General features: G+C 45.6%; 1 protein-coding gene across 2 annotated transcripts in view; it reads left to right on the forward strand.

Moving 5' to 3' along the window:
* TRAPPC12 (trafficking protein particle complex subunit 12) overlaps window positions 1-15,871 on the forward strand; it is a 91,302-nt gene that overhangs the window by 56,086 nt on the left and 19,345 nt on the right. For both annotated transcript variants that reach the window (XM_036103429.2, XM_078055913.1), the window contains exon 6: window positions 5,742-5,854. In XM_036103429.2, coding sequence (XP_035959322.1) covers window positions 5,742-5,854 — 113 coding nt within the window. The remainder of the gene's footprint in view (window positions 1-5,741; window positions 5,855-15,871) is intronic.

Below are 15,871 nucleotides of genomic sequence, written 5' to 3' on the forward strand. Positions count from 1 at the left end.
CAAAGGAAACAGTCAACAATACAAAGAGGCAACCCACGGAATGGGAGAAGATATTTGCAAATGACACTACAAAGGGCTGATATCTTAGATCTATAGAGAACTTCTCAAACTCAGCACCCAAAAAACAAATAAGTCAAAAAATGGGCAGAAGACATGAACAAACACTTCTCCAAAGAAGACATACAGATGGCTAACAGACACATGAAAAAATGTTCATCATCATTAGCACTGGGAAATTCAAATCAAAACCACGTTGAGATACCACCTTACAGCATTAGAATGGCAAAAATTGACAAGGCAAGAAACAACAAATGTTGGAGAGGTTGTGGAGAAAGGGGAACCCCTCTTACACTGGTGGTGGGAATGCAAGTTGGTACAGCCACTTTGGAAAATAGTGTGGAGGTGCCTCAAAAGATTAAAAATAGAGGGCACCTGGGTGGCTCAGATGGTTAAGTGTCTGCTTTCGGCTCAGGTTATGATCCCGGGGTCCTGCTTCTCTCTGCCTCTGCGTCTCTCTCTCTCTCTCCCTGTCTCTCATGAATAAATAAATAAAATCTTTAAAAAAAAATTAAAAATAGAGCTACCCTATGACCCAGCAATTGCACTACTGGGTATTTATCCCAAAGACACAGATGTAGTGAAAAGAAGGGCCATATGCACCCCAATGTTCATAGCAGCCATGTCTGCAATAGCCAAACTGTGGAAAGAACCGAGATGCCCTTCGACAGATGAATCGATAAGATGTGGTCCATATATACAATGGAATACTACTCAGCAATCAGAAAGGATGACTCTCCAACTTTTACATCAACATGGATGGGACTGGAGGAGATTATGCTAAGTGAAATAAGTCAAGCAGAGAAAGCCTATTATCATATGGTTTCACTTATTTGTGGAACATAAGGAAAAGCATGGAGGACATTAGACGGAAGGGAAAAATGAAGGGGGGGGGGAATCGGAGGGGGAGATGAACCATGAGAGACTATGGACTCCAAGAAACAAACTGAGGGTTTTAGCAGGGAGGGGGGTAGAGGGATGGGCTAGCCGGGTAATGGGTATTAAGGAGGGCACGTACTGCATGGAGCACTGGGTGTTATACGAAAACAATGAATCATGGAGCACTACATCAAAAACTAATGATGTACTGTATGGTGACTAACATAACAATAAAATTAAATTTAAAAAAAAATACAATTCTACTATGAAAAAAAAGAAAGTTGCGTTCTTGTGCCAGGTTTTTGTGGATATAAATTCTGAAGTTACTTGGGTAAATACCTAGGAGCACTACTCCTGGATTATATGGTAAGCCTGTGTTTAGTTTTGTAAGTAATTGCCAGGCCGTCTTCCAGAGCAGTTGTACCATTTTGCATTTTCACCATCGATGAATGAAGAGTTCCTCTTGCTCCACACCTTCGTCAGCATTTGGTGTTGTCAACTTTCTGGATTTTAACCATTCAGATGGGTGTCTAGCAATACTATTGCATTTTGTTTTAATTTGCAGTTTGCAGCTCCCTAATGAGATACGTGTGATGGGGAGCATTTTCCATGCTTTTTTGTCATCTGTATACCTTTGTTGAGGTAGCTGTTCAGATCTGATGTCCACTTATTGAGTTTTGTTATTGTGGATTTTTAAGTTCTTTGTATATTTTGGATACAAGTCCCTTATCAGATGTGTGTTTTGCTGACATTTCCTCCCAGTCTTTGGCTTGTCTTCTTGTATTCTTGACATCATCTTTCACAGACCAGTTTTTAATGAGTCCATTTTTCTCTTTTATGGATCATGTTTTCGGTTTTGTATCTAAAAAGTTATCACCAAACCCAGGTCACTTAGATTTTCTCCTATGTTCTGTTCTCGACATTTCATGGTTTTGCATTTTACATTTAGGTCTATTACCCATATTGTGTTAAGTTTTGTGAAGGATGGAAGGTCTGTGTTGAGATTGATTTTTTTCTCCCCCTCACATAGATGTCTAGTTGTCCCAGAATCATTTGCTGAAGGGACTGCTCTTTCTCCATTGACTTACCTTTACTCCTCTGTCAAAGATCAGTTGACTGTATTTATGAGGTGTATTTCTGGGCTTTCTGTTCTGTTCCATGCATGTATTTGTTCTATTTTTGCTAGTGTCACAGTCTTTGTTACAGTAGTTTTCTAGTAAGTCATAAAGTTGGATGGTGTGTATTCTCCAACTTTGCTCTTCTCTTCAGTGTTGCGTTGGATATTTATGATCTTTTGCCTCTACACATAAACCTGAGAATCAGTGTGTCCACGTCCACAAAATAATATGGGGGTTTGATTGTGATTGCTTTGAATGTGCAGAAAAGTTGTGAGAACGGACACGTTGGCAGTGTGGAGTCTTCCTGTCTGTTCACATGGAGCATCTTTCCATTTATTCACATCTTTTTTGATTTCTTTCACCAGAGCCTTATAGTTTTCCTCATATAGATCTTCTACGTATTTTGCTAAATTTATATCTTACTATTTCATTTATGTTGGTGTTAACATAAATAGTATTGTGTTTTTTGGATTTTTTTTTTAACAAAGTATTTCTTCTCTTTTTTTTTAAGAGTTTATTTATTTGAGAGAGACAGAAAGAACACACGAGCAGGGGGGAGGAGCAGTGGGAGAAGCAGGCTCCCGCAAGCAGGGAGCCTGACACATGGGTGGATCCCAGGTCCCTGAGATCATGACCTGAGTAGACATTTAACTGACTGAGCCACCCAGGCATCCCAATGGTATTGTGTTTTTAATTTCAAATTTCAGTTGTTCATTGCTGGTGTAAATCAAACCAATTGACTTACAGATTAACCTCTCGTATCCTGTTCCTTTAGTTGCTTATTTCTTGAAGATTTTTTTTGGTGTTTTTGTTTTTGTTTTTTGTCAGTTCTTTGGGATTTTCTGCATAGATGATTTTATCATCTGCAAAGAGTTTTATTTCTTCCTTTCTAATCTCTACACCTTTTTCCTTTTTTTTCTTTTTTGTCTTATTGCATTAATTAAGACTCCTAGTATCATGTGCAATAGGAGTAGTAAAAAGAGGACATCCTTTCCTTATTCAAGATCTTACGGGGAAAACATCCAGTTTCTCATCATTAAGGCTGTTGTTAGCTGTAGGTTTCTGTAGATGTTCCTTATCAAGTGGAGGAAGTTCTCTGTTCCTTTGCTGAGAGTTTTTATCATGAACAGGTGTTATATTTTGTCAAATGTGTTTTCCGCATCTGTTGGTACACCATGTGACTTTTCTTGTTTAGCCTCTTTGATGTGATCAGGGTTACACTGATTTTTGAGTGTTAGACCAGCTTTTCATACCTGGAATAAATCCCATTTGGTCATGGTGTATAATTCTTTTTATACACTTTTGGGTTTGATTTGCTAATTTTTTGTTGGATTCAGTTTAGTTGGATTTGATTTTCTAATTTTGTTGAGGATGTTTGTGTCAGCATTCCTGAGCCATACTGGTCTATAGTTTTTTATCCTGTAATGTCTGTCTAGTTTTGGTGTTAGGGTACTGTTAGCCTCATTGAATAAATTAGGAAGTATCCCCTCTGCATCTATTTCCTGGAAGAGATTATAGAGAATTGGTATCATTTCTTCCTTAAATGTTTGGTAAAGTTTACTGGTGCATCTGGGCCTGGTGCTTTCTGTTTTGAAAGGTTATTATTTCTTGACTTAATTTTTAAGTAGATATTAGCCTATTCAGATTATCTCTTCCTCTTTGTGTGATTTTCCTAAATTGTGTCTTTCAAGGAATTGGTCCATTTCATCTAGGTTATAAAATTTGTGGACATAGAGTTCTTCATAGTATTCCTTTATTATCCTTTTAATGTCCATGTAATCAGTAGTGATGATCCCTCTTTTATTTCTAATATTAGTAATTCATGTCTTCTCTTTTATTTCTTTGTTAGCCTGGCTAGAGGTTTATTAATTTTACTAATTTTGTTTAAAAACCAACTTTGAATTTTGTTGGTTTTCTCTGTTGATTTCCTGTTTTCAATGTCATTGATTTCTGCTTTAATTTCTATTTTCTTTTTCTTCTATATTGCCTGCCTTTCCCTAGTATTCTAAGGTGGAAGCTTAGATGGTTGATTTTCTTTCTTTTCAAATATATTCATCTAATACTGTAAAATTCCCTCTTAGCACTGCTTTTACAGCATCTCACAAATTTTGATAAGTTGTACTTTCATTCTCATTTAGCTCCAAATGATTTTGATGTCCTTTTAAATTCAGAAACTCTCTGGTGCATGGGCATTTGCCAGTGTATTCAGCAGATAACTCCCTGCCACCTTGTCGTATAGTCAGCTCATTTATAAATTGGGTTTGGGATGTGCCAAAGGTTTGCTTCTGTGCTTATCATACAGAACTTACGGAGTTCTAGAGATATTCTCTCTCAGTCATCCATCCTCTTTAGACATAGGAATTATTTAGTGTTCTAAAAAAAACAAAAACAAAAACCATTTTCCAAAAAAAAATTCAAACATTTAAAATTCAGTAATTGTCATCTTTCTCTTCTCCGGACTTATAATCACCATAGAACCTACTTTTTGTGGTGTTCCTTATTTATGACTTCCTTATAGGTCTTTCTTCTGTCTTTATTAAAGACCATAGAGCATCCTACCATTTCAAGGTAAGAAGAAGCTCAGTTGAGAAGCCATCTTAGTATGGTGCATGGAGGACTCTCCCTGATGATTAATGGTCAGGTGGGTGGGCAGACTGAGGTACAGAGAAGCCGAGTCATTTGCAAGTGTCACATAGCTTGTTGTCTAACCATCTTCCAAACTGTATTCTGGATCCAGACATTGACGCCTCCAGTCTGTTTTGAAAAGCCCCTCTTCTGACTCTTCGGGATTGCGCTGTGTTGTCATGTTCATATCCATTATCTCATATGTGACCAGCACAGGCTATCTGATAATTTTGATGGTTTTTATGTACTGCGTATATATACTATATGTCAAATTCCAAATCCTATGAGAAGAGACATGACATCAATAAAAACGTTCCCTTATTCTGAGAGATGATGCAGCCACATTCAAACACTGTATATAAGTTCATTTCACGTGCAGTCCTTCAGACAGCTGCCCTCATTCCCCCTCAGCACACTGATGGAGTGTTCCCTGGGGGTCAGGCCTGGCGGGCAGAGTTTTCAAGTCTAGCTCCCTTGCCTGCTGCTGGGGCACCTCTGAGAGAGAGTCTTTGCTCCAGAGCCACACACACACCCCACACGTGCACACACACACGTGCACACGCACTTGCACATCACTGAATCAGGCTAAGCTCCATCCTCAGGACCTGGACCTGAGACACACCTTCACTCACTTTCCTTCCCTGGTCCTGCAACCCCCACATCCTTACGTGCTTTCAGAGCCTCCTTTAGGTTCTTCTAGGGACCCCAACCTAAGCAACCTTCTACTTGAGCTTGTCATACCAAAAAAATATTTTAAAAATCCATGAGTGTTTTGTGGTTTCTTTTATTGGAAGAGGAAGCAGTCCCTAGTTAAAGCACAGCTATGGAAACAGTAGTGACCACCTTTCTCCTTTGATAATTGTCTAGAACATACGTATATACGGCTTTACCGAGACACCCAACATATATTTTATCATTGACACCCTTGCATACTTTACCAAGAAATGAAGGTATTCTGTCATCATGTCTGCTGGGACATTGGCAGTTCCCTCCTTCGGGTGTGTGAAGTCTGAAAGCATGCTGAGTGATAGCTAACTAACTCAACTTTGACTTTGATTCTAGGCTCCATGGTCCCCTTTTCGATGCGGATCTTACACGCAGAGCTTCAGCAATACCTGGGCAATCCACAGGAGTCCCTGGACAGACTGCACAAAGTGAAGGCCATCTGCAGCAAGGTAATGATGGCTCCGTGGTGACCTGTTCAGTCCTTCTCCCCTCCCAATGGAGAGTACACCCCAGAGGGAGCGTACCACATTACTTCCTCCCAACCCACCCCAACAACCACCGTTATCACTTCCCCCAGAAAGGGTGACCCAATTCATCATGACCACAGTTTTCTTTGTTCTCGCTAAAATTGTTTTGGGAGCAGTGGATGTTTTTTGGCAAAACTTGGGGCCTGAAATCCTTCTTCCTTAGTTTTTGTTGTTGTTGAATAATTAACATACAGTATTGTGTCTGTTTCAGGAGTACACATAGTGATTCAGCATCTATGTACATTAGGAAATCGTCACATAATAAGTCTGGTTACCACTTGTCACCGTAGAAAGTTGCAGGAGTGTTATTGGCTGTATTCCCCATGCTGTCCGTTACATCCACATGTCTTATTTACTGTCCACTTGGAAGGTTCGCCGCTCTTTTTTTTTTTTTTTTTTTAAAGATTTTTTATTTATTTATCTGAGAGAGAGAATGGGAGACAGAGAGCATGAGAGGGGGAGGATCAGAGGGAGAAGCAGACTCCCCGCTGAGCAGGGAGTCCGATGCGGGACTCGATCCCGGGACTCCAGGATCATGACCTGAGCCGAAGGCAGTTGCTTAACCAACTGAGCCACCCAGGCGCCCCAGGTTCGCCGCTCTTAAACCCCTTCACCAATTTCATCCATCGCCCCCACTCTGGCAACCGTCGGTTTGTTCTCTGTGTCTCTGAGTCTGTTTCTGTTTTGTTCATTTCATTGTTTAGATTTCACATGTAGGTGAAGTCTTACAAGTCATACAGTATTTGTCTTTGACTTACTTTACTTAGCATAATAGCCTGCAAAGCCGTCCATGTTGTCGCAAATGGCAAGATTTCACTCTTTTTACGGCAGTGTAATATTCCATCATATATATGCACCACATCTTTTTTATCTAGTCGTCATTGATGGATATTTAGGTTGCTTCCATATCTTGACTCTTGTAAATCATCCTGTAATGAACATAGAGGGGCATATGTCTTTTTGAATTCATGTTTTCATTTTCCTCAGATAAATACCCAGAAGTAAACTTGCTGGGTTGTACAGTAATTCTATTTTTAATTTTTTGAAGAACCTCCATATTGTTTTCCAGAGCAGCTGCACCAGCTTATATTCCCTCCAGCGATGCACAGCGCTCCCCTTTCTCCACGCCCTCACCAACACTTGTCATTTCTTGTCTTTGATACTAGCCATTCTGAGAGGTATGAGATAATACCTCGTTGTGGTTCTGATTTGCATTTCCATGATAGTTAGTGATGTTGAGCCTCTTTTCATGTGCCCACTGGCCATCTGTATATCTTCTTTAGAAAACTGTCTATTCAGGCCCTCTACCTGGTTGGGTTTTTCTGTATTGAGTTTTCTGAGCTCTTTATATAGTTTGGATATCAGATATGTCATCTGCAAATATCTTCTATTCAGTAGGTTGCCTTTTCATTTTGTTGCTGATTTCCTTTGCTGTGGAAAAGCATTTTAGTTTGATATAGTCCCATTTGTTTATTTTTGCTTTTTGTTGTTGTTCTTGCCTGAGGAGACAGAGCCAAAAAAATATCACTAAAACCAGTGTCAGAGAGCTTACTGCCTATGTTTTATTCTAGGAGTTTTATGGTTTCAGGTTTTATATTTAAGCCTTTATCCATTTTGAATTAATTTGTCTGTCTAGTATAAGAAAGTAGTCCGGTTTCATTCTTTTGCATGTGGCTGTCCAGTTTTCCTGACGTTTATTGAAGAGACTGTCTTTTCCCCATTGCATATGCTTGTGTCCTTTGTCATAAATTAATGAACCATAAAATATGGGTTTATTTCTCAGCTCTCTATTCTATTCCATTGATCTATGTGTCTGTTTTTGTGCCAGTACTATACTGTTTTGGTTATTATAGCTTGTAGTATAGTTTGAAATCAGGGACTGTGATTTGTTCTGTTCTTTGTTCTTTCTCAGGATTGCTTTGGCTATTCAGGGTCTTTTGTGGTTCCATACAAATTGTAGGGTGGGTTGTTCTAGCTCTGTGAGAAATGCCATTATGTTTGGATAGGGATTGCATTGAATCTGTAGACTCCTTTGGGTATTTTGACAACACTCTTATGGTCCTCAGCACAGAATATCTTTCCATTTATTTACATCGTCTTCAGTTTCTTTCATCACTGTCTTCCAGTTCTCTGAGTATAAGGCTTTCACCTTCTTGGCTAAATTTACTCCTAGATATTTTATTCTTTTTGATGTAGTTGTAAATGGGATTATTTTCTTAATTTCTCTTTCTGATAGTCTGTTATTGTATACAAATGCAACAGATTTCTGTATATTGATTTTGTATCCTGCAACTTTAATTAATTCATTTATTGGGTCTAATAGTTTTGGGGTGATGCTTTAGGGTTTTCTGTATACAGTATTATCTGTACTTCCTTTCTAATTTGGATGCCTTTTATTTCTTGTCTGATTGCTGCACCTGGGACTTCCAATAATAGGTTGAATAAAAGTGGCAAGAGTGGGCATCTTTAACTTGTTCCTGCTCTTAGGGGAAATGCTTTCAATCTTCTAGCATTGAGTATGTTAGCTATGGGCTTGTCATATATGGCCTTCATCATGTTGAGGTATATTCCCTCTATATCCACTTCATTGAGAGTTTTTATCATAAATGGACATTGTGTCAGATGCTTTTTCTGCATCTATGGGGATATCATAGGATTTTTATTCCTCATTTTGTTAATGTGGTGTATCATATTGATTGATTTGGGGATATTGAACCATCCTTGCATCCCTGGACTATATCCCACTTGATCATGGTATGTGATCCTTTTATTGTATAGCTGAATTCAGTTTGCTAATACTTTGTTGAGGAATTTGGCATCTGTGTTCATCAGGGATGTTGGCCTGAGATTTTCTTTATTTTTTATTGTTTTCCTAGTGTCTTTGTCTGATTTTGGTATCAGAGTAATTCTGGCCTCGTAGGATGAGCTTGGAAGCTTTCCTTCCTCTTCAATTTTATGGAATCGCTTGAGAAGGACAGGTGTTAACTCTTTTTAAAATGTTTGGCAAAGTACACCTGTGAAGCCATCTGATCCTAGACTTTTGTTTGTTGGGAGTTTTTTGATTACTGATTCAATTTCATTACTAGTAATTGGTCTAGTATTTCTTCCTTATTCAGTCTTGGAGGAGCATATGTTTTAGGAATTTACCCACTTCATCTAGGTTGTCTAGTTTGCTGGCATGTAACTCTTCTTTAGTATTATTGGTAGATTAAAAGCAGGGAAATACTCTGTTGTGTAAAAATCATATGCCCTTAAATGTGGCAGACCATTCTCACATCCTGCAAATACTACAAGCACCTGCCTCATGTCTTACAGAGGCACTGGAACAATATTTAAAGAGATAATGGTTTAAAATGTTCCAGAATCAAAGCAAATTCTACTGTATAATGACAACGGTCCTTCATAATACTGTCTCCAAAGGCAGATAAGGTTCGGAAGTGCTTTCTGAATTGTTCTTGGTTGGGAAATAACAGTTATGTGGAAGGCACCAAGCTGCATCAACAAAAGATCAAATCATTCCATTTAGTGATATTTGGAGGAAATATGGGATCTATCGAGTCTCCCCATCGCCAGGCTGTGTGCACCGCCGCCTCCCAGACTTCTCGTCCTTAGGATGGAAGTGCAGTGCCTTTCCTGCCTGCCTCACGGTGCTGCTTTGTGGGTTGGGCGACACCGTGTCTGTGGAGGGCTTTCCGAACTATGACAAGCGGTGAGGTTGGGAGCAGCACGTTAGCGCTCTTTTTAAATGAGATTAGATTCGTCCAGCTCGTCCTTTCTGTTTCCAGTTACTCCTGATGGGGGTTCTGTGGAGGTTTCCCAGGATGGTAGTGTCCTCGGGACTCGCAGCAGGGAGGTAGGTGGGCTCGTCCCTGCACAGAGTGCACCTCATTCAAGCACGAGCAGGCGTCCTGGGCACCTTACACCCTCCAGCTGTGTACCAGCTTCTGGTTTCTAGAACTTCAGAGACAAACGGAAAACCTATTTTCTTTCTTACACACTGATGAGTTGACGGGGAAATTGTGTTAGCCAACATTTTTTTAGATTCTAACACTTTTTTCCTTGAACCCTGAAACCCAGTTAAGGTAGAATTATATTCAGAAATAAGAAACACATAACTTGGTACTGAGAAATGTGAAGTCAGTGATTTTCTACACTGTACGCAGATGATCTGCGTCCATATGTACCTGAGAGGAAATGCCTAGTGTTACAGGGACTTGAGGGTCGGAGACAGACAGGAGTTCTGCAGGTCAGTTTTCCGGCGCTCAGGCCGCCTATATCTTCAGTATCGAGCTCCGTAGCTCGGGAGGCGGGGTCACGGTGGGAGGTGAGGGCGGGTCTTCCACCACCACGGCTCTAGACTACTCGTACTCCTTCTACTGAATATGTCGTGTTCACCAGGAACCAGCCTCTGGTCCTAAGCATTTTTCAAATATTAGCTCATTTAATCCTTACACAAACCCTATAACTAGGGGTTCTGTTACACCAGTTTACAGCTGAGTGAACTGAGGCACAGAGAGGCTGACTAACTTGCCTGTGATCACGTGATCTGACCCAGGTTGTCTGGCTCTGGGGTCCGTGCTCCAAATCACACACCTGCCCAGCGTCTTTGCTCCGTCCAGCAGGAGCACGTCTTCCTGTGTCTGAAGTGCCCTCTCGCACAGGCTGATCCTGGAGATGGGGTCATGCCTGTGCTCTGTTGCACCTGCTCCCTCCTCAGACCCCGGTGGCCAGGGGATGACAGCTGACCGCTCAGCATGGGTGGGAGAGGGAAACCAGGTCTCACACCATCACACCACGGGAGCATCTCTTAGGCTGACACGGCTCGGAGGGAGACAAGACAGAAATAGTGTAGGGACCCGTTGCCGGTGCGTGCGTGTGACGTGAGTCTCCCCGGTGTCACCTGCTCCTCACCGTGTGAACACCCCACCGCACGTCACGGACACCATGGCCTCTTGTATGGCGTGACCCGGATGGAAGTCTGTCCTCCTGGTGCTTCACTGATGACACGGCAGGTGATTCTCATTCTGGAAGAAAGACAAGCAGTTGGTCCTGGAAGAGAGAGTGTATTGGTCTCTGGCCAAAAGGGTGTTGTTCATGGCTAATTTCAACGTGTTCCTTTACGTGCCAGCTTAAAGCCTGGCCCTGCCTCCGAAGAGCGGTAACCCCGTGGGCCATGACTGGTTGGTGCCAAAGAGAGAAGGGGAGAGACAGCACGATGGTGCCTGCAGTCCCCTCAGGTCCCCCCACCATCACCCCAGCAGATAAGCACCGCCCTTGAGCGTCCTCTCTCATCCTCTGGGCAGCCACGTGGTGCCCCTGAAGGCATCCCTTCCCTTCCCGAGCTGGCTCCACGCAGAAGCGAGGCTGCTTCCAGCCGGACTTCGCCCCCCCAGGCACTTTGGAGCCTGGAGAGGTTTGTCTTTTTCTTTTCTTTTGGAAGACTACACCTTTATTTATTGTTTTAATTCAGTTGAATTAACATATAGTGTATTATCAGTTGTAGAGGCAGAGTTCAGTGATTCATCAGTTGCATACACCGCTGTTCCATGTGATGTGGAGTTCAAGAGAGGTCTGTGTCTGACCCCGCTGCGGGTCAGGGCGGCTCGGTCTGGGCTCGCTCCTCTGCCAGGTGTGTGTCTGAGCTCCTGCCGTGCACGGACGGGAGCACAGCATGCCGCGTCCTCTGCGAGCGTCCTGGGCGTCCTGGGAGATGTGTCTGAGCTCCTGCCCTGCACGGACGGGAGCACAGCATGCCGCGTCCTCTGCGAGCGTCCTGGGCGTCCTGGGAGATGTGTCTGAGCTCCTGCCCTGCACGGACGGGAGCACAGCATGCCGCATCCTCTGCGAGCGTCCTGGGCGTCCTGGGCACGTGCTTGTCTCTCCCCGTCGTGTTCTGTTTGAGCCGCTCATCAGTACGTTATGGTCGTGCAGAATTAAATTGCAGGAAGTCTGTGTTCGTGCTGAAATTTATTTACTCAAGACATACAAAATCTAAAAATAGGAAAAGCCCGCACAGTACTCTTGGGACAGCATGGACTTGGTGGGTTAAAGTTAGCGCCGTGGCTGGGTTACTTGCATGCAGTCTGCTCTTGGCATGCATGGCCCGTGGTCCTCGGCTTTCCCCTCACAAATGAGAGGTCACAGGTTAGACCACAGGACTCGAAGGTTCCACCCAACACCAGCAAGCTGGTTTTTTGAGTCCATCACAACAAACGAGAAACCCAAGGAAAGATTTAAACTGGAGGCTGTTGGCCAACACAGTTCCCCGCATGCTCTGTGTTCTTTCCTGGGCCATTCGGCCCCCCTCGCCCCGGGTGTGCCAGAGGTCGACCACCCACAGTGACCATGACGATCAGGGGGTCGCCATCAACACGCGAGCAGCACTCACACTGGAACACATGCTGTGCGGCGTGTTTTACACTCGTTACGCCCCTTAATGCTCACAGTAACTCTCGAGGTGATGGCGTCCCCATCGTACAGATGTGGAGGCTGAGCCTCACAGGACTAAGTCACCAGGCTGTGACAGTGAGCTGGCAGGGGAGCCTGGACTAGAACAGGTCGCCCGGTTCCAGAAACCCGGTCCCTGCTCCTCCGTGGAGTCAAACTACAGCCTCTTCTGCTCCCCCAGAGTGCAGTGTTCCCTGCCACCCTGGGAAAGTGGCCCTCCCGAAATCGCCATTGTGTGGCGACCCCTGCTGGCCTTGCTCTGCAGAGCTTGGTCCCCGTGGGCCCAGGGAGCGGAGGGCTCTTCGTGGGTAAGGAGTCAAAACCACGAAGTAGCATCTTCTCAGGTGGTGCCCTCCACCTGCCCCCTCCCTCAGTTCTGCTTCCTCAGCCTGCACCCCTTCCCCCAGCCTCCTGCCTGACCCGGGTCGGTGGTGTTGAGCTCCGGGGCACGGGCTCAGCGCAGCCCTCACGCACATGGCTTGGCCCGATGGTGTCCGGCTGTGGGCCTGGAGCCGGGCCACCCCCAGGCCACCCCCTCGCGTCTTCAGCACAGACTGGGACAGGCGGGAGGTCAGAGTGTGGTGGCCTCGGACTGATCAGAAGCCTTGATGCTGGTCTAAGATGCTTTCCTCGAGGACAGTCTACAAAACCGGAGTCCTCATCTCTGCGAAGAAAGCAGAGTAATTCCGTCCGCATTCCCCGAAGAGTTCTCTATCCTGTGTGTTTTCAGTGCTTGGGGAGTGTCTGTGGTTGGTCTTCAAGGTCGTTTTTCCAGGCTGGAGGTCAGCAGTGGCTGTAGAGAGAAATGCCTGGGAAAGGGTGACCGTGGGCGCCAGGGCCGTGCGAGGTCGCCGTCCCTTGGGAAGAAAGTCAGCAGGGGCAGTGCAGGCTGCTCAGAGCACAGTGCGTTTGTGCCGGCCGCCCGCTGCCGCGAGCAGGCTCAGGCCCCACGTGGATTTCCCAAACGAGAACAGACAGCCTTCCATGGCAGCCGCAGTGAGCGGTGGGAGGCGCCCAGGAGCAGCTGGGCGTAGATGAGGAACCACCTGCCACCCATGGCTTCAGCCCAGTTGGGCCAGCGTCCTCTCTGCAGTTCGGAGCTCTGTCACCCACCTTCTTGGGGGACAGCCAAGATAGAGCTCTCCCCTTGATTCCACTCTGTGCCACCTTAACCACAGGAGGGCACCGGACCTGGGGTGTCCCGGAGACACCGGACCTGGGGTGTCAAGGCTTGCTATGGTTTCTCAGTGGTTATCTTGGTCCCGCAGCCATAACCTGGGAAATATTTATGACCTAATACTAATTTTCGAAGCCAGCCTGCAGAATTATAGTTGCAGCATGGCCTCAGTGAAATGAATCATGTCCACTGAAGGGAAATTGCAGCATCTTGTTAGCTGTGTGGGTGACAGGAACATAGGCCATTTTGTTCTTTTATGTTTTCTCAGTCTTATGTTAGCACATATTAATTTTATAATGAGGTGTTTTTCTACTGAATAAAGCTGCACGAGCCTGCAGGGAAAAGGGAGGTAAAGGTAAGCCGGTGGTGCAGCTGGGGACCGGAAGGCAGGCCAGAGGCGGGTCTGGCTCCCGGTAAGCAGGGCAGTGCGTGGTCCTCGGCGGCCGTAAGCCAGTCATGCCCCAGAGGAGGCAGGCTTTCCCTAACATGGAAGACTCCCCAGAGGATGGTTATAGACTCTGCGCATCCGACCAGTGAGCCCGAGATTAGGTCGTGGTCATGAATCTGGCCACGGGCCCAGCTTCAGCATAAAGTCACCCGCGCTCTTTACCAAGTGGTCCGGGGCACCGGTTTTGCTGTAAGGTAGTAAATGTTTGCTTCGGTGTAATTGTAGCAATGAAGAGTGACGTGTACCTCGATTTACACGAATCTGCCGTGCTCCCAGGGCGTAGAAATACTGACATTTCCAGCCCTGCTTGCGTAAGTGGATCCAGTCCACAAATAACGGTGCCGGAGTAGCTTGAGGTGTGAGTTGCTGATACGGACACACTGGCCGTGGTTTTGAGTTCAGCTCCGTCCCTCCCACAATCCAGGTGAGCCTGGCAGAGGGTACCGTGTCAGAGAGGTGCTAGTTTAGGGAGACCCGCCCCACCCCAGCAGAAGAAGCCAGGGGGAAGACACGTGTTTGTGCCTTCTGGAAAAGTGGGGTGGATGTGGTTGGTTCTCTACTGACGAGGGCTAGTAAGGCAGAGGTGAGCGCTTTGTTTCCAGGAAGGGTTAATATCTTTTAGTTAAGAATGGAGCCAAGGACAGCCATTGTCAGCCCCTGCCAGCCAGCTTCTCGGGGAAGTGCTCGAGGAGGCTGGCCATCAGCATGCCGACGGCGTCTGGCCGCTGCCAGGCCTCACCTGACCCAGACGGCGCCGGTGCCCCATTTCCCTGCCGCTCCAGCAGAGAGCAGATTGATTGTGGCTAATCAGATAAGGTGGGAGTGATTGGCAAGTGGAGACAGGTGACTGAGAGATTGGAGACGGCCCCTGCTCCCTGGCTCAGGCTGGCGTCCCTGCCCTTTGCTGCTGGTGCTCGGGCTCCCAGGGCTGTGCGTGCTCAGAGGGCACAAGCAGGAGATGGCTGGAGCGTCCCTGTTGTTGGGGATCAGGGCGGGAGAGGCTTAGGCTCCTGGCCCCGTGCGTGTTCAAGAGTGTACGCTCACAGGAGCCCATAAGTGTCCCTGGCATTGGGGTTTTGCAAGATTTGTCTTAACTCATGGTGGAAATTCACACCTTTAGAAACTTCAGATTGCATCATTGCGTATCTTAGGACGTGGACTTGGGAATGTGAGCCGTTCCCTCAGCAGCTGCAACGTAGCATGAAATCTGATGCAGCAGAAGTGAGCCACAAGTCCACAGGAGTTAGCAAACGATCCAGCCCCGACTCATGCATGATAACCCAGCAGAAAGCGGGCCTCGGCGGAATGGGGAGGTCTGGAATTCTGCATTCCTCGCTGGTGTATCTTGGCATTGTGTAGTCTCTCCTGTGATCTGCATGGGAAGAAGAGAACATTCTTTCAAGGTGTGAAGCCCCGAAGGACATTGTCTGTCCTTAGGCAGTGGTTGGGAGGGGCTGGAGTCAGGCAGACGGGAACGCATTCCAGGGGCAACTCTGGCTATTCCTGGCAGAGTGACTGGCGTTCGTAAGCCCCGAGCTCCTCACCTGTAGATGCGGGATGTCACCAGCTACCTCGGGGCTGTGTGCAGGTTAGATCGGGGTGTGAACAAGCGACTTGGCGTGGTGCCCGGTCCATGCGAGTGTTTAATATTCCTCGAGTGGCTTGAAGCGACTCCAAGAAACCTCTTTTCACTTTGGAAAGCCTCTTTTCCAAAAGTTCCCCTAGGAGATGGTGGTAGGGATGGGTAGGTCCCAGGACTTTCTAGGGAAATCTGAGCCCCTCTAGGGCAGACGTGCTCTCACTTTAGTCTGGACTCAAGTAGGTTGTTAGTCTTTGGGTCCTTGAATTAGGGCCAGCCACCAGTTGT

This window comes from Halichoerus grypus, chromosome 10 (assembly GCF_964656455.1).
Source record: "Halichoerus grypus chromosome 10, mHalGry1.hap1.1, whole genome shotgun sequence".
In the NCBI taxonomy this organism is placed as follows: Eukaryota; Metazoa; Chordata; class Mammalia; order Carnivora; family Phocidae; genus Halichoerus; species Halichoerus grypus.